Source organism: Patella vulgata, chromosome 7, assembly GCF_932274485.2.
Source record: "Patella vulgata chromosome 7, xgPatVulg1.2, whole genome shotgun sequence".
In the NCBI taxonomy this organism is placed as follows: Eukaryota; Metazoa; Mollusca; class Gastropoda; family Patellidae; genus Patella; species Patella vulgata.
In genome coordinates, this window is record NC_065885.2 from 30,625,296 (window position 1) to 30,651,040 (window position 25,745).

A 25,745-nucleotide genomic window follows, 5' to 3' on the forward strand; every position below is an offset into this window, starting at 1 on the left:
AACCAACATTATGGTGTAACAGTGATATATTCGAACGGGTTTAAATCTGATAATAATTGTGACCTCTAGTGGGACCACAACCTAAAAACGTGACTTTACGTACAATCAGGGGCCATAATTCAGGAAGTTACGATCCGATATATGGACGAATATCGAAAGGAACCATAAGATCTTTGGGTTATAAACATGCATTTCAAGTATCATCAAAATCTGATCAAAATTGTGAGTGTCCACAAACTAAAAACGCGATTTTTTGTACAATCAGGGGCCATAATCCATGAATTTATGGTCTGCGATATATGCCAATACGAATGGAACCGAGCCCTTTCGGAGATAGACCTATATTTCAAGTTTCGTGAAAATCGGATAAAAATTGTGATGTCCGGACGGACAAGGGCGACGGCATAATTACCATGCAAAGGGAATGGGACAACGATAGATTGCTATAAATAGATCTACAAAATACAAGAAATCGGGGGGAAATATTACCAGTCATAAGAGCCACTAAAGCTTTTTCTGCAGAAACAGATAGCCATAGACTATGGTGGCTGATTGGTATCATGTCGTGATGTCGCCGACATTATAACCCGACACCACGACATTAAGAATGTCGTATTGACGCGTAAAAATGTCGTATTGACGTGTAAAAATGTCAAATTTAATTCAAAATGTCATCTACTCAACAGAAACATTCTCCTAAGACTTGAAAAAGATTTGTCAAAAATTGTTACCTATAGAGAGCGGACAACCAAATGTAAATGAACCGATCGACAGGGCAAATACATGTGAGGGTGTATAATAAAAAATGTCCCTTGAATTTGCAAAAATTACAAGTACATGTATTTGATAATTTTGTGTTGAGTTAGAGAGCGGACAAGCAAAGGTAAATGAACCGAGGGACAGGGCAAATACATGTGGGGGTGTTTAATAAAAAAGGAAGGAAAGGATTAATGTCCCTTGAATTTGCAAAAATTACAAGTATTTGATAATTTTGTGTTGAGTTACATGGCCTCACTAAAACAATACATAAAATGATAGATTAATATAGGATCGGCATCATAAGTTTTCACACGCAATTGTGGACAAAGGATGGTCAGACAAGACGGCAACATAACTTTTGAAATATATTTTTGTTTATTAAATTTATTATTCAATAATATATAGAAATTAACACATAATACAATTAACTGAGTAAAATATAAATGCCAGATTATTTGATTAAAACTGAGAGCTTTTCAGATATATATTAATCAATTCACTTAATTCAAATTTTAAATACAATAAAAAGGATGTGGTCTTAACCCAAGAAAGGAATGCAGATGCCAGCATAAAAAAATATATTCAAATACATGTTTGTGTCTTGAAAATCAATAAAGGAATGATAACATAGTTTGGTATTTTAAAAATGCAAAGCTTATCATTTAATAAGTGAAAAGTTATCAATGAACACTATAACCATGTGAACACAAAGCTGGTGAATATAAATACAGCTGGTAGTAATAACCCTTTCATAGTTTTTGAAACTACTTTATAAACATTTGTACAAAGAAATAATTTGCATTTCTGTTAGTACAAACTTTGTGTTTTGATGATATATTTGGACTAAAAACATATTCAAAGTAACCAAAGTAAATATCTATCAAATATTTGCTTCAATTCCCTCTCAAAATTTTGTATTCGCCGGGGATACCTATAGCTATAAGTAAGCTGTTGTTAGACGCAATGTCTGTCAACTTAGCTTCATTGTGGGAGGGTCCATTTTTCAGAATGAATTTATCATTACTTACTATACATTTACCATACATATTGAGGCCTAAGTAAATTCTTAATTATTTCTGTCATCTTCTTTTTCCGCCTTTTAATTGCAGAGTCTTTTGTACGTGACACCCCTCAATGTTCCCAAAACCGCCTAACCATTTGATCAAGAAATAACAACCGCTCCCTAATTTAGGCTGGCACACAATAAGCTGGCAGATAACAGTCAGGTTGCCAGTTAGTGATACCCTGACAATTTTGCCCTGTGCTTGCCCCATGGGCATTTTTCGGGTAATCCAGTATTTTTCTACTAAGATTGGGTGTCTATACTTTCCATATATACCAAATTTGATATACTTTTATTGGAAATAACCACCCGATAAATACTTTTCTGGGAAAGTATCTTTAAAATCATTCAGCAGCATCAATTCTTTTAGTTTACTTACATACTCATTGAGAGATATCTAAAACAAAAAGTGTCTTAAAACAATTTCCATTTTCTTTTGGAACACAATTAATATTGGATAATAATAATAATAATAATAATGAATATTTATAATGCGCGCATTCCATCGAAACAGTATACTCATGATCATTAAGTCAATCTCTGAAAGTGAGATGATCAACTATTTACTTGTAAAATGCAGATGTGACCTCAATCTTTGATGTTGACATACCATTATTTCAAATAATGGTACAGACAATGTGCATATTGTATATTTTTTATACTAGATGAAATATTGAACTCGCGTGACAATTACATTGAAATGCGAGAGTAGGATAGTATCTGTATATTAAGTTTTTTAATGGTCTCTAACAAGACATTGCGTAATATATTGAAACAACACTCAGACTAACGTCCTCGGGCAGTATCAATATATTAGCTCTGGACCATTAAACCATACATATAAAACTGATTTGCCTTGGGCAATATTTAATAACCCTCATTAGAACATGCATATAAGCTAATATAAAAACAAAGGATGTCCCCTATGGCGGTATAATAGAATACAGATCAACAGTATATAAATATTAATATTGGCTTAACTGTAAAAAAACAATCAAATCAAATTCTCAAAAATTGCTTATATTTGAAATAGTATTTGCACAACCATATCAGTTCAATGCTGTTTTCAATTTCAGCATCAATTCCCTGGTTGTACATGAGAAGAAGTAGGGTCGCCTGTCCAACCTCGTGGGTTTTCTCAGTGTCCTCCGGTTTCCTCCCACTGCTAATTCCAACGCATAAGCGAATTATTGAAATAAAACTGAACCATATGTTTGTTACAAATTGACCAAGTGGTTCTCTCTCTCAAAAAAAAATTCCAGCACTATGTCCAACTATCAACCAGACGAAGAGCGAGTTGTTTATATCAGATACATTCATTATGGTCCCGACCAGGTGCCCAATCACCAAATGAGCATGCAGTGGTGAAACCAAACGATTTCATAATGATGGTTGCTAGGCAGAAGTATCAAAATTCTAAATTTATTTGACATTCATGCTTAACATGTAAAGTGACAATGAAGTAGTCATTTTTCGTTTTAATAATAGAAATAAGATGAAATAGATTTAAAATTTACACTATACAAAAAAAAAGTTGGATTATACATTGTCTTCATTTAAAAATTACATGAATAGAAGTTAGAAATTACATGAATAGAAGATAGAAATTACATGAACAGAAGTTAGAAATTAGATGATAGCAGGTTAGAATTTTGAATCTAATATACCGCCATAGTCCTTCTCCTGTCCATTCTCCCTCTAGATTAAAATTCTTTTTTGCAAGAAGTCCTTATCAACACAGTAACTTGAAAATAAATTGGGACATTATTTTAAATATTCATCTTGTATTTGAGGTTCAAGTTGTTCTTGATCTGGAATCACTGGTTTGGTATTTTTGGTCTGTTCCATGGCAATGGCATAAGTATAAACTCTGGAATCAATGATGTAACCTTTCTTACTATATTCTGAAATCAAGATAACCAATTTAAATTACACATAAAGTAACTAGTATTCAATCAAAATAGCCACTGTCATCTCGTCCTTAATGGCTGTGTGTAAAGGCAAACAGATTGTGGACGGACATCCACATGGACAGGGCGAACAATATACGTCCACATGAAAATATGGGCGTATAAAACATTGATAATAAATAATCCACGCTACATCTTCAAACATTCATAACTTCGCTCTAATCGCTCATTATCTATTATCTATTTTTGAACTATTATAGCAGCCCTTTATCTAAATCTTACATAATGTGTCTTTAACTGCTGAAAAACTCTAATAAATCAATTCCTATAGAATATAGTACAAAATCAACTCAATGATTTTGGGAAATAATATAAAAAAAGGCAGAATTTTGTATGGTAGTCCTATCACGCTGCTAATATCTAAAACAGCAGACAGACATGATCCAATAGGCTGCACTTATTTCATTTTATAGAAACTGATATATATTGTAGAATATGATATGACCCTACTATTACCTACCATTTAATTTACTAAGCATGTGAATTAAAGGCACCACCAGAACTTCTATAAACTCTGGAACAAAAGATATCTTTCAACTTTTAAGTCTGACACCATATTTATGATTCACATATTGGACACCAAAGCATATTGTCTGATTTCAAGACTAATTTTGCAAGAGTTACTGCTACACAGATTGCTCTTATTGATAGATGTCATTAATTTGTTAGCATATTTTCAATTTGCAAAGCTAGAGTATTAAAATAGGTCTATAAGTCTTAATTATTAAAATAATATATTATTATTATTACATAAGGTAAATAACTACTGACCTGTTTCTTCTGTTCAGCCATAAGTTAAAAACATGAAAGTAAAAGTAAATTAAATGCAAATAATAAAAGTTGATACATAAAATATTTCATTAATACAACAGGATAATACCAGAGCTCTCAGCCAGCTGCAATACCTTTTTGTGTCTATTCAATTTACTACATTTACTTTTCCATTACTGTATATGTATTTTTAAGTGTTTGGGGGAGCCACGGTGGCTAGGTGGTTAAGACGCTGGCTCACTAGCCTGGAGGTCGGGTGTTCGATTCCTGCATTGGCCGAGAAAGTTCAGCCAGATATTCCGACGTGGTTTCCACTTGTCAGTGGTGCAGAACGGAGGGCCTGACAAGGACAGCTGTCTAGTCCTTCGAATGAGATGAAAAACCGAGGTCCCGTGTATATATTGGAATGCACGTAAAAGATCCCCTGGCAGTTGGAATTCGATATAAGAGTAGGCAATTATGGCAAGCCAAAGCGGAATTACTTGCAAGACCGTTTTCCTGCATGGAAAGAGAAAAAATCGAGTATATAATATAACAATTTTTTCATCACCTTCCAAGCATTTTTTTTCTGTACAAAACGACGTATAAAGATTCAATAAAGATTATTTTTTTCCATTGCTGCTCTTGTATTTTGTTATAGTCAAGTCAATTTATAGGCCTACTGTTCATGGAAATATTTTACCACTATATTCGGTTTTTATAAACAATTCAACAAAATTATTTTTCAAATGTCAAGACAAAAAAAAAATACACGTCAAGATGAAAAAATTCATATGTCAACACTAAAAAATTCACATGTCAAGATGGAAAATTTCACATGTCAAGACGAGAAAAAAATCATATATCAAGAGCACGTGACCACAAAAACTGATGATGTCACTGCAAATGGGGGTTCTGCAGGATATGAGACTCAACGTCTCTTATCTCATTTGAGGACCCAGCTGTTCTGTGCCGAAGATCACTAAGTAGATCGTCAAAATTTGATGAAACGTACAACTTATCGTCTGACGGTCCCGCCATTTTTTTCTTCCCACAAAGTTGATGACATCATCAGTTTTTGTGGTCACGTGCTCTTGAAGGGTCACATGCTCTTGAAGGGTCACATGCTCGTGATATATGATTTTTTTCGTCTTGACATGTGAATTTTTCCGTCTTGACATGTGAATTTTTTAGTGTTGACATATGAATTTTTTCGTCTTGACATGTGTATTTTTGTCTTGACATGTGAAAAATAATTTTGTTGAATTGTTTATAAAAACCAAATATAGTGATAAAATATTTCTTCATTAGCCCAGTATAGGTGCAGAACAGTAGGATGTTAAACCCCATTTCATTTCATTTCATTTTAAGTGTTTGACATAGAGGAACTACAAAGTATCATGGTTTTCAAACATATGTCTACTAAATTATATTTCAATTGTGGAATTTTTTATTTATCAAGAGATTTGTACAAAAGATGGACTTAAAATCAAATAATAAGTCAAAGGAATAAATTATTTTCCCTACCTAAATTTGGTGTCGGCACTTTATTTTCTATGTTATCTCCATCAATCTAATAATAACAAACAAATAATTCACTGTTTTACTGTATTTAAAATAATTAAACAGGCATTATGCAAGAGCTAAACCTGCCTGTTGTAGGTCTTTCTTTATGCCTTAAATGTTATATAAATTATTAATTAGACATTAATTAACTTAACAAAGAGCATAATCAACTCACGATGCCATCGGATACCCTAGATTTTTGAGAGGGGTTCACTAGTCTGCCGCTATAAGAAATACTATAAATATGGGTAGCAAAAAAACCTAATCTGAATCCTAACCCTAATAATAGATGTCAGTGGGCTAATGAACCCGCGGACTAGTGCACCTTAACCCTAACCCTAACCCAACCCCTAATAATAGATATCAGTGGACTAATGAACCTGCTGACTAGTGAGCATTCCCCAGATTTTCAATAGATTTACAGTTGATGATTTAATGTAAAATTGGATAATCAAGATTTTGTTTATCATTGTAACAAGTGTAGCAATGACAATCAATTGTCATTGCATCGGCGATAACTCGGTTCAGAGTGAAGTAATTTGTCAGGAAATTTCAACATAATCTCTTTTAACTATTATAACGAGAACTGTCAGCTCTTTATCTAATCTTACATAATGCCCCTTTAATGTATGTATACCGGTAAATGTTATTTGAACTTCTCTTTGTCTCGGTCAAAAGACATAGACCTGGTCTCATCCCATTTGTCAATAGTTTTAGCTCAAATCAAATATGAGTGTACTATTGGCACTGTCATCTTGGAATTGCGATGGCATATTAAAAATCTGTGTCCGTCAATCGATGCACATTTGTCCAAGGAACAATGTCGAACAATCATGCCCAGTTTCATGTCGATTGTACTTGAATTGCAGAGCCTTATACTTTTATTTCGAAGGACAACAAGCTGAAGTGCGCTTGTTTCACAGTACATTAATTGCACTATTGAACTAGGAACCAATTACTTCCTAGGTAGACAAGAATACTCAAATATATGTATTTGGCAAAAATTAGGATGTGTAACATCCTCAATATATCGGATTTAGGGAACTGAAAGAGTGACTTGAGGACAGTGTCCTTCAATGCTGACAATGTATTGTGCCCCTTTTCAGTTAAATTTTCATGAGGACAAGAAACATAGTAAATTTACCTACCTCAACAGTTATCATAACAACTGATGTATTACCTACACCAGGATCTAAAGATGTTGCTGTAAATAATAATATATATATTTATTTACTAGCAAGTACACTAGTACATTTTACAACAATTTAACATGACACAACCTATGCCTATTTGATTTTGGTTAAGAAATAAAATTGTTGATTTCATTGGATTTATATTGATTTGTTACATGTACTGTGTGTGGGAAACTGTTAAAGTTTGTGAACACAATAAAGGACAGAATATTCTAAATTAATTGGGTGCATGGTTGAAGTCTATTAAAATCAAAAATATTTTGATCATAAATCAGAGAGAATATGTTTGAGTTATCTTTCTGTTCAACGTTTACAGTTTGTGAATGAAATTTATGAAAATATTCCATTAAAACTTAGTTGGCTTTTAGAAAACTTGTTGAATTTTCTGGTGGTGGGCGTATTATGGGTCTTCTGACAGCCCTACAACATTGTAAATCAAGAGAGTTAGCTCCTTTAGAATGTGGAAGAAAGATTAATTGTGCTCAATATCAAAGGGTGTAGTACTATTTATTGGAGAGAGAGAGAGAGAAATGGGGTTTAACGTCCACTCTACACAAACTAGGTCATTTTGGGACTAACATATGGTTTAATTTTGATTATTTCAATAATGTGTTTGCCTGTAGGGGTCTTTAGCAGTGGGAGGACCCGGAGAAAACCCACGAGGCTGGACAGGTGACCCTACAGTACTCCTTGTCACGTACAACCGGGCATTCAAAACCTCGCCAGTTGACTCAATGACAGGCCTTATGATACAGCGTGCAAGTGCTAACCATTCGTTCTTAATAATAATAGCTGCTTGGAATACCGGGGTGAGCTCTGCCCAGTCTCGCTCAACACCCTCTTTTATAACCCCCTGATTTCTGCACGTCTTAGATTAGCCTTGACGTTAATTTCCAGCCCAAATATGGAATAAACCTCTTTATTTCTCAAGAGCGGCGGGGGGGGGGGGCATTACCTTACTGGTGTACCAACCATAGGGCAATAAACAGATAGAATTTTATGGGTATTTTAACAATGGTTATGATTTTACCAAAATATCACTGTTTTTTATGTATAAATATATATTCCCGTTCATTAAGTATGCGTGATTTGACTCTGTAGACAGAGTGAAGCAACAATTTTTCAAAGAACCAATATTGTCTTAAGGACGAAAGTGCTACAAGGGTTAATGATCAGATATCTCTTTTGAGAAAATAAATCTTAATGTTAATGTGCAGTGTTGGCCATGATATACTTATTATCATATCTTTCAAAATCAAAACAAAGGTAAACACTTTGATATTTGCTACTTTGTCAGAATACTGTTAACAGCTGAGCTTCTCAACTGTGTGTTAAGAATGCAACTTTGGAACTAGAGCAGTGTGTCAGTGACACAAGTGCCATAGCTTCACCACCAATGACACAGCATCAAATAGATAGGCAAAATCAAAGTTAATTTGTTCAATTTTGTTGTCATCCTACAGATTAAGCTGTGTATTTACCTGGTGAAATATGTTTACATCTACCGATATAACCTGTTTCTTCTTTTAATTCACGAATAGCGCAATCATCTGAGGATTCTCCTTTATCGATTAAACCAGCAGGGAATTCTAATGTATAGTTTTTCATAGGAGGCCTGTACTGTTTGACTAATACAATACAATCATATTTCAATGATCTCTTTAATAATGGGATCACCACTACAGCTGAAAAATATATAAAATACTTTAGAAAATATAATAAAAGATATCAAACTTGTTACAGAAAACAAGCATGAGGGCAAAGTAGCCTGTCAGGGTGCTAAAACTGCTAAGGTTCACATAATCGAAAGTCAAAATTTAAATGTGTGGAGCATAATCTAAAATCATCTATTTCCATAGAGTTCTTCCTGGTTTCAGACATTTGAAAGCCAAAAATATACAGTGATATAACACCATAATATGTCAATAGCTTGATTTCATATCTGTAGTAGAAGTAAAGTATTAACCCAATAAAGTCTTGATCATACAATTATTAGAGAATTAATATAATAACTACCATCAGCTGATTGTGTTGTTGTTGTTGTTCTATATACAGCTTCCCATACTCTATAAATTATAAAATATCATAATAACAGTAACCTTCCAGAATCTCTCAGAAGGCATATTAGTTTGGACACCAGGGCCGAGAACCCACTTTTGTTTGATATATAATGTTTCTCGGTGGATTATTGTTGGGTAGGGTCCCCTTGATTTTTCCAGGGTGGGTGTGGTCATGTCACCCTTGGGGAAATTTAAATATTCAAGATGGCAGCCAAAAATGGTGAGAAAAATACAAAAAAAAATCATTTTTCACCATCCTAGGTCGTGTAATATATCGTTTTATCTTTTCAGGGTCGCTGAACATGAAATCGGGCATATTTTTAACATCCGACCTATTCGGATAAAGATATTCAAAATGGCGGCCAAATATGGCGGCGGAAGTACAAGAATTTCATATTTCGCCCTACTAGGTCTTGTAATATATCGTTTTATATGTTTTGGGGTCGCTTAACGCAAATTCGGACATCATATTAACAAATGACCCATAACGAAGGCGGAAAATAGAAAACAAAAAAACTTCACATAGCTAGATTTATGATAAATCATTCCAGAAATTTCAATTTTAAGTAAGTCTATAAGGAACAAAAAGATACGATATTATGTAAATCATATGATTAAAGCAATATTAATATATCATATCGTGTCATCTTCATCATCTTCTTCGTCTTCATTATCACTGTCCTCTGTTCCAATCTCAACTGAGACGGAATTGAAGCATTTGTATGAATTGGAACAGGAACAAAAATTAAAACATGATAAATCTGACTTTTTACAGCCACTGGGTTGCGTTTTTTTTTCATTGATAATTCCTCCCATTCAAATCCATTTATTTTAAATGGAAGGTGAAGTTAATATTTTTTACATAGTTTATTCACTATATTCGGATTATTGGTAATCAGTAATTGTTTATTCTTAATTCATATGTATTCAGATATTACACTACAGCATATAAATATTCTTAGTTGACGGATGTATATTAAATCGGTCAGCATTATGAGAAGTAATATATACGAGCGATTTTATATTATAAATATTATATAGATATAAGATCTTTCGAGGCCATACGCCATGAACAGATTATGGTGCCCTACGGATTCTTCCATATTGTCGGATTAGATTTTGTAGGTATCCTGTAATATTTTCAAAATTTCCCTTGATGTGCTTGAATGAGTTATAAATATAGGAATTTGTGTAACCACCGACCGCTTCTAGTAAGCCACAGTTCACTGTTTCTAAGATACTGTATTTTAGTGTAACAATGGCTTAATATGCATTTTTTAGAAAATATAAATTTCTCACGGCTTAATCCACGCTAATATATATGTATTCAGATTGACTATTTAATACTTAATTTAAGGGGTATTTGGTGAGATTAGATAAAGAGCTGACTGTGCTCTCCATGATAGTTAAAAAAATAGATAATGAAAACAGAATAAACTAAAAATTTCAGCCAAATTACTTTACTCTGAGTCGAAATATTGTTTTCGATACCAGTTCTACAGAGTGCGTTTCCAACTCATTTAAACTAATCCAATATTTCTAGTGAACCTGGAAATTATGTATACAAAGTTTTTTTTATGATTGATTTTAGTAGCCATGTGTCCTCTTTTAGAATCTGGCGGGTGAACCTCTGTCACCCTTAAGCGTTTTGAAGAATTCAAGATGGCGTCCAAGATGACCACCATTTCACATAATCCCCTAGAACTCCCATTTAGTCTCGACACCAAAATTAGCATTCTTGACAAAATACTATGGTAGTTATAGGGAATTGTGTGAAATGGTGATCGTCTTGGACGCCATCTTGAAATCTTCAAAATTAAAATTTCTGGACTGATTTATCATAAATCCAGCTATGTGAACTTTTTATTCTATTTTCCGCCTTCATGATGGGTCTTATGTTAAAAACATGTCCGAATTCATATTAGTAGGGCGAAATTTGGAACTCTTGTACTTCCGCCGCCATTTTTGGCCGTCATTTTAATTATATTGCTCGGAATAGGTTGGATGTTAAAAATATGCCCAATTTCGTGTTCAGCGACCACGAAAACATATAAAACGATATGTTACACGACCTAGGATGGTGAAAAATGATTTTTTTTTTTTGTATTTTTCTCACCATTTTTGGCCGCCATCTTGAATATTTAATTTTCCCCAAGGGTGACACGCCCACACCCACCCTGGAAAAATCAAGGGGACCCTACCCAACAATAATCCACCGAAAAACATTATATATCAGGCAAAAGTGGTTTCAGTGATAATTTGGCATTTGACGTCCCGATTATATGTGGAAGGATAGAAAACTCTTTGTAATACATGTTAAATAGTTAAATTCTGTTTTTCTGATACTTAACCTGTCCACTGTGAGAAAAAACATCAATTTCGAATAAACATTTGTATATCAATGGTTTAACTTTCTATATATCATAGTTTTGGTATATCAAAACTCCATATAAACACAATACTCTGTAAAACTCTTTTACATAACATTATTAGTTATGGTAGTATTATTGTAATTATAATGAAGAAAGTTTTGTTTTAAACTTACCTTTCTTTACCAGTAGGATCTGTATAATGTACATTATTTAATGATAACCATTTACCTCTTGCTACCTCCTAATAAAAATACACATATATATCAAGTTAAATCTGATCGAATTAAATGTAACTTGCAATAGTACCGTTCTAACTATAATAAGCAGCAAAAGAAACGTCAGGTTGGTATGTTACTCTGAATAGATGCATTGCATAAAACTTGCCAAATGTTTTTATTGTATATTTGTGACCACATCTCCAACTTTACCTGAGCACCGACGTCTCACCAGAGAGAATAACCATTGCCGTAGACCTTACCATGGACCGATCGTCACCCCTCGCCATCGACTTGAATGTCTACAGTTTGCCCAACAACACCAGAACTAGCAACACAGGCAATTTAGAACTGTTCTGTTCACAGATGAGAGTCGGTATTGCGTATCAACTCCAGATGGCAGGACCAGAATATGGCGTCGACGTGGCCAGCGTTATTCTGACCAATGTGTCATGGAATGAGACTCATCATGGGGTGGACCAAGCATAATGGTTTGGCGTGGAATCGGCCTGAACCAGAGTGTGGGTCCTATTTTGTTCCAAAATCTTGGTGGGAGAGGAGGCGGCATCACAGCAGTGCGCTACATCGATCAAGCTCACAGACCCCACGTCATACCACATTTCGCACGTCATCAAAACGACGTTTTCCAGCATGACCTCGCCCATGCCCACACCGCCAGAGTTACTTGGGACTTTCTACAGCAGAACGGTGTCAATGTTATGCACTGCATGGCCAGCTCATAGTCTGGACTTAAACACGATTGAACATCTTTGGGATGAAATTCAGAGGAGACTTAAAAATGTACCGAGACCAAACACAGCTGATGGATTGTGCCAGGCTTTTCTGAGAGTGTGGTTCCAGGTGCCAATAGCGTTCATCAATTGTCTGCTGTTATTGACACTCGCGGTGGACACATCAGATACTGATGTATAAACTGTGTACAGACTCCAAACCTTCTCGTAATGTCTTGGAATTGTGATGAATTAATCACTAATGCGTCAACATACTGTTCACAAAAAATTGCTTTGATCTATTTTCTAGAATGATTTGATTGAAGTGCCTCTCTGATTTTGAAATCGTACAGAGGGTTTTTTTTTTTTTGCTGTTTAGTATGTATGACCTGGCTATATCATTTTGAGTTTAGGTTTGTATAGAGAAGGCAGGTTAGGTCAGTTACATGTATCTACATCTTGGGATTTGATTAAACTCTTTATCATTCTTTTTTAAAAGGCAGAAGATAATTGGCAATTACTTTTGATAAATAGATTTAAAATTATTCAAACAAACTTGCCTCCTGTTTGATAAATTTACATTCTGTATTAAACTTGTTGTTATTCATTATTCTTCTACAACAGCAATTGAAATAACTTGAGTCTCTAAAACAGCAAACACAATTTTTATATTAAACTTCAGCCTCTAGAGCGTCCACAAGACATTTCAAAGTGATCAAGGGCCATGACTCTGGCAGTAATTATCAGAAATCATTGAAAATCACTGGGCTTTTTCGTCTCACAACCTTCAACAATGTGTATAAAATTAAAACAAATCAGTTATTAACTTTAGCCTCTAGAGCGTCCACAAGATTTTTCAAAGTGATCAAGGGCCATAACTCTGGCAGTAATTAGCGGATATCATTGAAAATCAATAGGATTCTTCCTCTCATAACCTTAAATGCTGTGTGGACGCCGGACGGACGGGGGCGACGACAATATATGACCACATTTCAATGTGGGCATTTAAAATTAAAATATGATAAAGTGGTCCATAGATTTACCCAAATCAACCTCAAACAACTTTAATTACCCAAACCAACCTGTATTTTGAATGAAACAAAACATTTTTATTGTTTTTTTCTTTCTTTTTATACGTACATATGATTAATATTACCTAAACTTAAACATACATTATGCAAGAGCTAAATCTTCCTATTGCAGGTCTTTCTTTAGGCCTGAAATGTTATCTAAATTATTAATTAGACATTAATTAACTTATCCAGACCATAATCAACGCTTGATGTCAACACTAGCCTGAGATGTTTACTGGATTAGGATGCCATTTTCTGCTCCACTTTCATTCCTGATTTAATCATGAAATGGATAATTGAGACTATGCTTTTTATCGTACCAACTTTAGTAATGATGATGGAGGCTAGGCCGAAAATTCAATTGCTAAAATCTTGGTTCAGAGTGGATCAATTTGACTGAAATTTTTAGCTATTCCCTTTACATTATCCGGTTTTTAATAGTAAGAACTGCCAGCTCTTTATCTAATCTCTCATAGTTACTCATTTTTTAATACGGTATTTCAATAGTTCTGAAAAAAAAACCCGGGAAATAAATGGAAGATCAAAGACTTGACAATTCTTTTTGTTATTGTAGTAGGTTCAGGTCATTTCTATGGCAGACCAAACAGCTCTTTATTCAGTGTTCTTTATTCTTACTTCCTAATTTAGGCTAGCTACGAGAATGTAGCTAAAAATGTTGAGATATACTGATGTGCTTGTTTCCAAGTGGCAAACTCAATTTCTTTATTAATGCATGTAACATCTTAAAAAAAAAAGATAATTTTATACTATTATGACTAATTAAACTTACAGAGGCCAATGTAGTGGCACAACTATCGCTTATCTCCAAATATTCGCCTTTAAATTAATGAAGCATTGTTTTTATCTGACATACACCGTCATACATCTCCCATTTAAAAATGGCATTCCTAGTAATGGCTTAACGCCTCGATTTTAAATACGATGATTTATACCCGTTTCAGGTAGGACTATATGCTTAATTTTAGTTGGATGTGGCAGAAATATTATTAATAACAATAATCAATCGTTGTTTTGATGAAAAAATATTGTCAATTTTGCTTACTGAGGCCCGATGTGATTTGTGTTAGGCTTTGCTACGTGGAACTATATAGCACCATCTCTTATCTTGAATCACGAGGGTTGCGAGATGAGGTTTGTTATCTAAATTTAGGCCTATAGCTCTTAATTCTTAATTCTTCATTTGCTGTTATATTTCGTCGACATTTATGCTAAAAATATCTTAAAAAATTTGTTTAATTTATATGTATTTTAATATAGAAATATAATGATAAAATCTATTTTAGAAGTCAAAAAATGACATTTACATTTCATAATTTCATCAGAAACATAAAACAAAAAAACAAATCTTGTATCTACTACAAGGAGGGAGACCACCATTGAATTTCACCATCTCGGTACCTACAAATTGTAGTTAATCTATTTATAGCAATTCTCTGTCTACTTTCTCCCCTTTTGCATGCCAATTTTTGTTGATTTTTTGGTCTAGAATGGACGAAGAGGGTTTGAATTAACATTATTTAGATGCGGAAGGATAACAGAGTTATCAGGTTGGTTATGGTGATATGTACGGCAAATAGTTACATGGTTTTAGTATGCTTCTTCAAGTCTGTGTTTTGGTGGTCAACCTCATACAGATTTTAGTGCAATGACATAACCATTAGTTCCTCTGTCTTTAGTGAAAAGCATTCAGCCCAACGAAAAAGTGACATTTTTAGGGGGTGGACTTAGAAGTTTCATTATAGTTCCTTACAGTTACCTTTAATGCAACCAATTTACAGCTTGTCTTCTTGTATACAGGGGGGGGGGGGGGGGATGGACGAATGGCTAGCATGTGCGCGCTGTATCATGAGGTCTGTCATTGAGTCAACTGGCGTGGTTTCGATTCCCCGGTTGTACGTGACAAGGAATAGGGTCGCCTGTCCAACCATGTGGGTTTTCTGTGGGTCCTCCGGTTTCCTCCCACTGCTAAAGACCTCTACGCGCAATCAAATTATTGAAATAAAATTAAACCATGTGTTAGTCCCAAAATGACCTAGTTTGTGTTGAGTGTACCTTAAACCCCATTTCTCTCTCTCATCTTGTAAACTGGTCAAGGTTTCTAGAAATAAATACCTTTCATCTCAGAATTTCCAAGATAGGCAAATATTGGCATTTGGACTGGAGACATACAAAGTGTAAAAAATGGACCATTTGGTAGAAACCTTGGTCAATTTTTTAAAAATAAGTGCAGTTTCAAGTAAAATGCAGGTTGTTTGGTTAATTGAAGCTGTAAATCTATGGACCCACATTCAAAAAAATAAATAAAGAATATAAAAGATGTGAATCAAGATCTTTTGGAACAACCAAAACAGAAGGCAGTCATTCTTATTCATGAATCCTGTAATTAATTCGTATGTAAATATTCTTTAAAATTGATAGACATTTGAACATAAAATTTGATCAGCAGACTTTGTTTACATTTTTGAACAGGAACTTAATAATAATATTATTAATAAATAGGGTCATGTTGACCTATTGTATTTTACTATAGGAGTATAGGAAGAAAATTACAGAAGAGTTTTTAAATCACAAATAGCCAGTAAGAAAACTGATCTACTTTAGTTAGATATTATAATTAAATGATGACCTAGTACTGGCACCGCGTTCCAAATTGGTGTAGTTAGCTTTATACTACCAAACAAACAAAAACGTGGACGTTGTTTATAATTTTCTTATTTTGCAGCGCCACCTACTGTATTATTAATCGAGTCTACATGTATCTTAGACTTGAACATCACATATGCAATATAGTAGAAAACTGTTTCAAGTCTTCAAGGAACTTTTATTATGCTCAGAGAAATACATTTCTCAGTTTACCGTAAATTTACCCCCACCCTACCCCAGCAAAGCCAAATAAATATTTATAAAATATCATTAAGCATTTAAAATCGATTATTTTATAAATTATTGTTCATTATTAAAGGGACAATAGCACTCTTGCTGGCTTGAAAGCTCCAGAAAATAAATAATATCTCTATCTAAGCACTAAATGTTTAAGTGTCCTGTCTGTTGTGTAAATTATCCATTACATCCTATTTTACTTGTCCAGAGGGTTCGAAAATATTTTTAAATGGAAGTTTCATTTGAAAAGGTTTACGTTACACGTTTCAAACCATATGTTGAATTTTTCAAAAATTTTAAATAAGGTGTGTTAAGACAAAATTTGTATCATCAATTAATTGAAATATTCTAAAATAGTACAATTTGTTGACCAGAATAAAGATTGGGACATATTATTCAGTTACAACAAGAGTGGTATTGAGCCTTTAAATTATGTAGATGGCATCTGAAACTTGAAAGGATCTGTATTTTTAAGTTTAATCAACAAACATTCTTTATTTGGGCAGTAGATTGTCCTTATTTTTACTCCAATACACTGACGTGGTGAGACGGTAGCATCAAGGCGGGTGAGGAAGAGAGAGAGAGATTTTTTATTGGCCTCCCATTGCGGATAGTATGGGAAAGTATGTCACAAGTAACCCAGTTCATATAATAACCCCAACCTCACATTTTTGCAATTTTTAACCAGTTTTACCATTCAAGTTCTGTTTACAATTCTATGCCTAATATCATTAGAATTAGAAGCATCCTTTTGGAGTCAAGGAGTGCAATCCCTGAGAAAATTCGGTAGTTGTCGGCGCAATTTCCTCTAAAATTGTAAATTGTATTTTGCCATTAACAATGCTTATTGTGCCCCTGTAAAGCTTGCTAAGGAACCAATAAACTCACAAGCAATTCTGAACTCATTTTCTATAAATTTGTTTATATTTCTGTATCTTGTCATCAGTTGAAGCATCCCTTCCCGGTATAGAGAGATCCCTTCCCGGTATAGAGAGACCCCCTCCCTGAGCTTGTGAGAGCCCTGTAGTTCAGAAGATTAGCTCTTGCACTGTCAACAAAAATCTATTTGTTTGATATTTTGCCCCAGTCATCACCATACTATAAAAACACATCAACAAATATACCTCTATCTGGTGCATATTAATAGTAAATGCTGCACACCAGTTTTATCCACATTATTTTGGGAAGGAACAGAATCAAGCACCAATTGCAAGAAATCGACAACAGTTTCTTTCATCTGATATTGCATTGAAAATGCTCTTTAGTAAACAACTAACCGAATTTGATCCAGAATAAAAAAATTTGGAGTGTCCAATTGAAGCATTTATGATTGAGAATTTTGATGGGATGTTAATGGAAGAATGTTGAATATTAACACACTCTATTTTTAAATTACTCTTTTAATTTTCCGATACATTTAAATAACTATATTACATGAGACATGATTAAATCCAAAAAAATGTTCAAATTTGGGAAAATAATAATAAACATTAAGATAACATAAACAAATATTCTTAAAATTTTTCCCCTGTTGTGTTTTTTTTTTTAAAAAAAAAGGCAAAACAAAACATAAAGATGAACCCATGATAAAACAAGAAACATGTCATATATAAGTATTTTTATTTTTAATTTAAACTTTTACAGAGACCAATTTTTGATTTACAGATACAAGAATTTGTAACATTCCTAAACAAAATATCTACTGTGATTACATGTAAACTAAGTTATTCCTTTACAAATAAGAACATTACAGAACGCCTTAATTAAATTTCAATTTAAAGACTGTAACCACACTAATCAGATGGATTTTGTCATAACATTTATTGCCCGAATCACATCTTAACTAATTGTGAAATGCTACAGACGGGAGACTAAATTTTTTCAACGATAAAATGTAGGAACAACCAAATACAGCAGGGAATTCATTATTCACAATAAAAGAAAATTGTGACACAAACATGTTTTTTTAAGTTTCATTAACATAGTTGTATGCCAAAACATCTTCCATAACTCGATTTGAAAAAGTATCCAATATGAAAAATACAATTGGTGGAAACAAATACATATTTTTCATTTATAGTTTTTTTGTAAACCGAACCTGGCATCAGTATCAACATGTCCATTAATTTTACACTGGAAAGTATTACAAGTTTTGTGTCAACAGGAAAATATCTCAAAATTGGTTAAACTAGTTTGGGCTATTTAACATAAAATAGTTATGAAAAAAAAAATATCTCTTAAATTGGTACGAGTTAGGACTGTAACTACATCTATATATTAAAGAATGCATAGAGACAATAAATCACACATTAATGACATACGGTCTGCAAGTTTAAAGAATATTCTGCTTATGGGGCAGATTACAATTAAATGAATAAGTTCTGAGAATTACCTTATGATGAATTACCACAATATGTGTTTTGACTCGAGTTTAAGTGGTATTTCACCTTAAAGTAATTCTGAACTGGGTATTCATTGTAAAAGTGGCAATTAGTAGGTCATTAACATATCAAGAAACAATACAAAGTATAAGTATAAGCTTTATTTAAAGCAATGTTCTGTCTGTTGTGTATATCAAGCAATATTGCTAGTTTAAAAATAAAAAAAGTCAGACCATCAGCTGGCAAATTTCTTTTAATGTAAGTTCAATCTTATATATATATATATATCCAGCTCATAAATACATTTTAAATTATCTAATAAATTTGTTTTGTATCTATATTTCAATCTAAATACAGACACAATCAATATTCCATCAACATAACTTCCCTTTTGTTTATATTTTATCCATTATCTAATATTAAAATATACTACACAAAATACAAATCATTTCCACTAACAACTTAAGATGTTGGATGTAACAATCTGGGTAACTGTCAACAAAACCTTATCCTCGTTCTATAATAATTACTGTCCATACTCTTATAATGTGGTTATGTGAATACACAATAAGCAAGTCGTTGAATCAAATAACATGCTGCCTCTTGTTTATCTATAGCAACGCGACTAGTAATTCCACTCATATCATGTTCCGGCCAGCGTCTCAATTTGCTGATAAAATTTGAAATGATTTGTATTTTGTGCTGCACATTTTTGAATATATTCTAATATTAGATAACATATCAAATGGCATTGGTTGGAGTTCTCTGTTTGAGTTGAAAATGCCTTAAAGAAATATCAATGGATCATGTTTACAAGTTTGTGTAGTTCACAAACAAATTCACATACACATTTATTTAACATGTAAAACATAATTTGAAAATAACCTTAATCAGTACAATACAGTTTAATTTTTATAGGGGAAAAACAGAACAGTTATTATATATATATATATATATATATATATATATATATATATATATATATATATATATATATATATATATACAGACAACAAATGTATTAAAGATGATTTTGAATTAAAATTTGATTAGACCTTACACTGGAATCAAAAAAATTATGAAAAATGGTCTTCTTACAGATAAATCTGGTAATAATACATTTCGGTACATAATAGGTGTCAATAATATGTGCAGCATCAGAACAAAACAAAAAAAATCTTTTTTTAATTGTGAATGTCAGGGTTGACAAAAATATACATAGTCTCTGATATTCACAAAACAATGATGACACACTTTAAAAAGCTCAAACAACAAAATGTACCTAGTTGAGCCCTTTTCCTTTAAGTTGTTTGACGGCTAACAGTGTTGTGTCTCTTTCACAAATTGTCAATGCATCTCAGTTATTTATCAACACAATATCATTGAATATTATTGTTCTTTGCCATCGCATATTTTCTAGTCCAATCTTTTGCTGTGGAAATAAAAATTTTTTAACATATTTAACATTCTGTATTGTTCAATCCCAAATATTTTGTTTAATTCAACATAATATGGAAATGTTTTTTTCAACATGCATGATTATACTAAACAAAGTAGCAGCCAGGAACCAGGAACCAGGAACTTGATATGATATGTTACGCAGATCATAATCAATCATTCTAATACCCCTAACAAATACCCCAGCAGTTTATAGCCAAGAATATCTGAAGAAAGTAAGTACACAACAATATTAAAATGTAGGTGTATAGAAAATATATATTGATATGGTTTACCTGTTTCTATGGCTTGTTGTTCATTACACTTCCATAGATCAGCAACATTATTGTCTAATGGATCATCAGGGTTAGGTGCACTAAGCAGAGCCTGGATGGATAGTAGAACGGTTCGTATCTGTAAAGCTGGGCTCCATTTGTCTACAAAAAATAAATTAAATCTCACTGTCGACATTCACAACAAAACATTTACTACTCTTTAAACACAAAACACTCATACCCAGATATACATATCCATATTTGCCGAAGAAAATCAATTCCCAAAAAGATATAATTGTAATCACAGTACACTAACGTTAAATTTAGTTTTTAGCACATACTGTAAGCAAATATAAACATGGGTAGATCCAAGGATCCCAATTACTCACTGGAAAAAATGGGAGATTAGGCATATTTCGCCTAGTGTGTCCAGAGAGTCCAGAATGATTCACTCGAATCAATCATGTTTGATATTTTGGGTCGAAATTTCATTCACCGTGTTTATATTTACTCAGTGTGTTCGGTTGGCCAAAAAACATTGCCTGATTATGGAGTTCATTAGCCAATCACTGATGTCAAGAAAGTCATATGATTTTTTGACGATAAAATGGCACTATCACGGAAATGTGTAATTCTGAGAAGGACGTTTCTGTACGATGCTTCCCTGCTGGAGTATTGAAACTACATGAAGGAGACATGTAGTCACTTCTATTCTCCCACCTCTTTCTTGGTTCCTGCCATGATTAATCATGTGACCGGAGTGAAAGGTGATGCAATTGACTGGTGAATCAGACAGAGAATTCGCCCAGTGTGTCCACTTAATCAACCAAATGAATTCGGCACCGATTGAATCGAGCTGAAATTCATCTTGTATGTCTGCCACTTAAGTGTAGTAATATCAAGAATATAAATACTGTCAACTTTTTACCTTTGTAATTTCCACAAATAAATAATAGGTAACCAAAAACATAATATACTTTATAAACAGACAGAACAACTATACCGTACCTTTAAGTATGTCTAAGCAAATTCTACCAAGTTTATCTATATTAGGATGATATATCTTGGTCATAAATCTAACTTTAGGAGCTGACATTGGATACTCCTCAGGAAGAAATAATTCCAATTGAAATAATCCTGAATGATATGGTGACTGAAAGGGAAATTAAACAATGGTTATAAATTATAAACATAGATACGACTGGATTATATTTTAAAAAGTCTTAATAAGTTCTGTTAAACCTAATTAAATCTGTGACAAACCACAATACTCAAAGATCTGACAGTGTTGATAACATCACTAATGCATTCTTTAGTTAAGTAAAGTTATATACTATCTCCCATAATGTTTTAATTGAATACTGTTATGATTACAAAAATATCTATCATAAGTGACTAAACCGGCGTTTACATGATACAACCAATCCACACAACCGTTGGATGCAATATATCAGTAAGGGTGTTTACACAATACAGTCATTCTATGCATTGTATGGTAAAATGATGTCAAACACACTTACACCTGCTCAGGCTTTGAAATATTTTAAAAAAGCTACCTGTCACTTCAGTAACTAACCTGTCACTCTCAATTATCAAAGACCAATCACGTCACATTATCAATAGGTACACAAACACTCTTAAATTGTTAAGGTCTTTACGACTTAAGTACATTGATCCATATGAATATTGTATCAAGATGAAACCTTTTTATTTCTTCGACATCGGAATGCCTAAAAGTTCTTAAAAATCCGCAAATCTGCTTTGGCTCGAAGATTTGTGCAACACTATTATCCATATCCGCGTGAATTCCGCCAAGTATCATGGTACCAAACTTGTGTGCTAAATTGAATACTTTGACGTTGAGTTGTAGAATTCAGATCCTAAAATATCTGTAACAAGCCAACAGTGAGGCTGATGTCCCCCCCCCCCCCCCGAAATCCCGAAATAAATAGATAACACATACCGGTATTAATTAATTGTATGTTTATCTTTTTCAAAAGTATCGAGCAATCAAACTGATTATCAACTATACACTAAGTTTCATCACTCTCTACCAGACAGAATCAAAGTCAAAGAAATTGCTTAGCTCTGCTTAGCTTTAGCAGAAAATGTAAATCATTGAACTCAGTTAAGACATTCACCTAATGAACATCAACATCAAGTTTAAACATTCTACCTCAATTAAAAGCAGAGTTGTTATGTTCCGAAGTCTTGACCAATCAAATTGGTTATTGTTCCTTAGCCTAAGCAGAAAATTCTCATGAAACTTAGTCAAGGTAATGATATAATGAATCTATATTCAGAGTTTCATAGCTCTTACGGAATTATAACCAAAGTTATTGTGCCCAAAAGCATCAACGATCAAATGCTAATCTCTGCTTACCGTAAGCAGACAATGTTCATCATCTAATGAAAGTTTACACCAAGTCTGATCATTCTACCTCAATTAGAAGGAGAGTTATTGTGTTTCAAAGACTTGATCAATCAAATTGCTTATCGCTCTGTTTACCCTCAGCAGAAAATGTTCATTGTCGAACTTAGTCAAGGTACATAAACATACATTATGCAAGAGCTAAATCTGCCTATTGCAGGTCTTTCTTTAGGCCAGAAATGTTATCTAAATTATTAATTAGACATTAATTAACTTATCCAGACTATAATCAACTCTCGATGTCAACGCTAGACTGCGATCTTTACTCGATTAGGATCTGATTTGCTGCTCAACTTTCATTCATGATTTAATCATGAAATGGATAATCGAGACTATGTTTTTTTTATCGTACTTACTTTAGTAATGATGATCGAGACTTGGCCCAAATTCAATTGCTAAAATCTTGGTTAAATTTGACTTAAATTTTCAGCAAATTCCCTTTACATTATCTAGTTTTTAACTACAGTGAGAACTGCCAGCTCTCTATCTAATCTCCCATAATGTATCTTTAATTAGAACTAAAGTTATTGTGTCCCAAAGCATCAACCAATCAAATATCGCTCTGCTCACCCTGAGCAGAAAATGCTCATTATCAAACTTAGTCAAGGTACTGATGTAATGAAACTAAACACCAAGTTTCATTAGAACTAAAGTTATTATATCCCAAAGCATCAACCAATCAAATTGATTATCTCTGCTTACCCTAAGCAGAAAATGCTCATCTTCAAACTCCATCAAGGCATTGACCTAATAAACATCTACACCAGGTTTGAACATTCTAGCTCAATTAGAAGGAGATTTATTGTGTCCCAAAAGGTGTGATGGACAGGCAGACAGACAGACGAACGGATGGACGAACCCATTTTAATAGTCCCCTTCTTTTTTTGAAAGGTGGGGGACAATTAGCAGGAATTCTGGTTGCCAAGTCAGATATATATGACGTACGACGTTGTCTAATATAACGCAATTTGATTGGCTATTGCATCAGTCTGTAGGATGAGAAAAGAACTGGTGCTATCCATACAACAAGCTGTTCATCTGACGATTTGTCTGAGTTGGTCGGATGTAGTTGGTAGTTACATGTAACTGAATACTGCCCAGAGTCACAAGCATTTCTACAAACACCAGATTGACAACTCTGACCAATGGCAGTGTTTAAATTTAACATAATTATGTCATATTGAATAAACAAGTCATTTTCTTAAGTTATTTATACCTCTGACGGTCCTTTAATAACTACATGGAAATATCGGGCATTATTTTCATCTGGAACGGCACTAATTCCAGGAACTGGTTCCTGCATCAAACGCTGCGTTTCCTGCAATAAACATAATATAAAAAAACTTGAATGTATGAACACTTATATTGATAATTCAAATGATTAGGGGAGATCTATATAATATAGAAAGCAATCAGATTCTAGACTGTTGAACAGCTCATATGTTAGGTCTCTTGCTATCTGCCATTAAATAGGATTGGTTTATTAACCGATGCAGTTTCTCAGTAAAGTCACAAATTTCAAGCATTTGACACGTAGTTTCAATGGGATCGCATTTTCTTAATCTTATTTCCTTATAAAGAATTTTCTAAACAATAGTGTTTAGAAACAGTAGGCCTACAAAAATGCATTGTTCTCGGTAATCGGTGACCCCTCAGCAATTACTGAACCAATGGGCATCGTTAAATTATCAGAATTAATCGGTAAATTTTTAGTATAAAATGAATCTCAAGACATCAAAATATTTTTCATGCCACAATGCACTTTAGTTTCTATTTACTTTTTTAGATAGCAAACATGTTTGTAGTTCAGCAAGTAACGAAGCCATGATGACTGATAAATAAATAGATCACGAGTATCATGACAGTCCAACTATAAAGTAGAACGTGATACTAGGCCAATAAAGGTCTAGCAAGTGATGCCGTAGAGACCTTTTCCTTCTGAGAAACCCGAATGAAATGTCTATTGTCGGAACGCAATTTTGTCTCAATAACGATACAAAAATTCTCACAAATAAAGAGGGGCATATAATGAAATATGTACAAAAAATATTAAAAACTATATAATAATATAATTGGTTGATAATTCACTTTTACAATTCTTCTTGGGAGCCCCGCCATTCGATTTATTTAATTTATTGTAGATGCAATTTCTCACTCCACAATGAAAGAAGATTCCAATATGGCGGATGAATGACTAGCTTTCCTGTTTGTTTCGTAAATGTCACGAAGTTGACAAAAGATGCACATACAAAGACCAATTTTAAACATTCAGCTTATTTGTAAAATCTTAAATGATGAAAAATAATATTATTTGTAAAGGATTAAAAAAAGAGAAAAAGAAAAACAACCGAGATATTTCTTAAATGGAGTTTTCTCCCCTGAACCACATCGTGATGATTCGGAATATTATAAGACTCCCAAATTTTGAACACGCAATCTCCAAACTGAAAAATCATTTTAAAAATGGCCCACCCTCTGCCCGAGTGGTAGAACCACTGATATACTGAGCTAATGATTAATAGCAACCACGGTGAAGCTGGGTGACCGAGACTAGCTAAACTCCAATTT

General features: G+C 33.4%; 2 protein-coding genes across 2 annotated transcripts; both read right to left on the bottom strand.

Moving 5' to 3' along the window:
• Nucleotides 1-1,691: 1,691 nt before the first annotated feature.
• On the bottom strand, nucleotides 1,692-16,499 carry LOC126828012 (ADP-sugar pyrophosphatase). Its single transcript, XM_056102272.1, has 9 exons — nucleotides 16,400-16,499; nucleotides 13,240-13,324; nucleotides 11,907-11,974; nucleotides 9,318-9,367; nucleotides 8,783-8,986; nucleotides 7,257-7,312; nucleotides 6,070-6,115; nucleotides 4,253-4,306; nucleotides 1,692-3,726 (listed from the first exon to the last, which is right to left on the bottom strand). The coding sequence occupies exons 2-9, from the start codon at nucleotides 13,285-13,287 to the stop codon at nucleotides 3,587-3,589; spliced, it is 666 nt and encodes a 221-aa protein (XP_055958247.1). The 5' UTR covers nucleotides 13,288-13,324; nucleotides 16,400-16,499; the 3' UTR covers nucleotides 1,692-3,586.
• A 1,757-nt stretch (nucleotides 16,500-18,256) lies between these two features.
• LOC126826895 (ubiquitin-conjugating enzyme E2 N) lies at nucleotides 18,257-25,406 on the bottom strand. Its single transcript, XM_050556006.1, has 5 exons — nucleotides 25,266-25,406; nucleotides 24,394-24,495; nucleotides 21,755-21,899; nucleotides 20,768-20,908; nucleotides 18,257-20,466 (listed from the first exon to the last, which is right to left on the bottom strand). Exons 1-5 carry the CDS (start codon nucleotides 25,293-25,295, stop codon nucleotides 20,414-20,416), a joined length of 471 nt encoding a protein of 156 aa, XP_050411963.1. The 5' UTR covers nucleotides 25,296-25,406; the 3' UTR covers nucleotides 18,257-20,413.
• Nucleotides 25,407-25,745: the final 339 nt, after the last annotated feature.

Bases quoted from the DNA above. Each gene is read 5' to 3' on its own strand.
- LOC126828012 (XM_056102272.1), bottom strand. From the start codon at position 13,287: ATGAATAACAACAAGTTTAATACAGAATGTAAATTTATCAAACAGGAG. The intron at 9,368-11,906 runs GTAAGTTTAAAA...TATAATTTATAG, and splicing joins GATCCTACTGGTAAAGAAAG to AGTATGGGAAGCTGTATATA. The intron at 7,313-8,782 runs GTAAATACACAG...TATTATTTACAG, and splicing joins ATGTAAACATATTTCACCAG to CAACATCTTTAGATCCTGGT.
- LOC126826895 (XM_050556006.1), bottom strand. From the start codon at position 25,295: ATGGCGGGGCTCCCAAGAAGAATTGTAAAA. The intron at 21,900-24,393 runs GTATAAATAACT...TTTCCCTTTCAG, and splicing joins TTATTAAAGGACCGTCAGAG to TCACCATATCATTCAGGATT. The intron at 20,909-21,754 runs GTACGGTATAGT...TATTTTTTGTAG, and splicing joins TTGCTTAGACATACTTAAAG to ACAAATGGAGCCCAGCTTTA.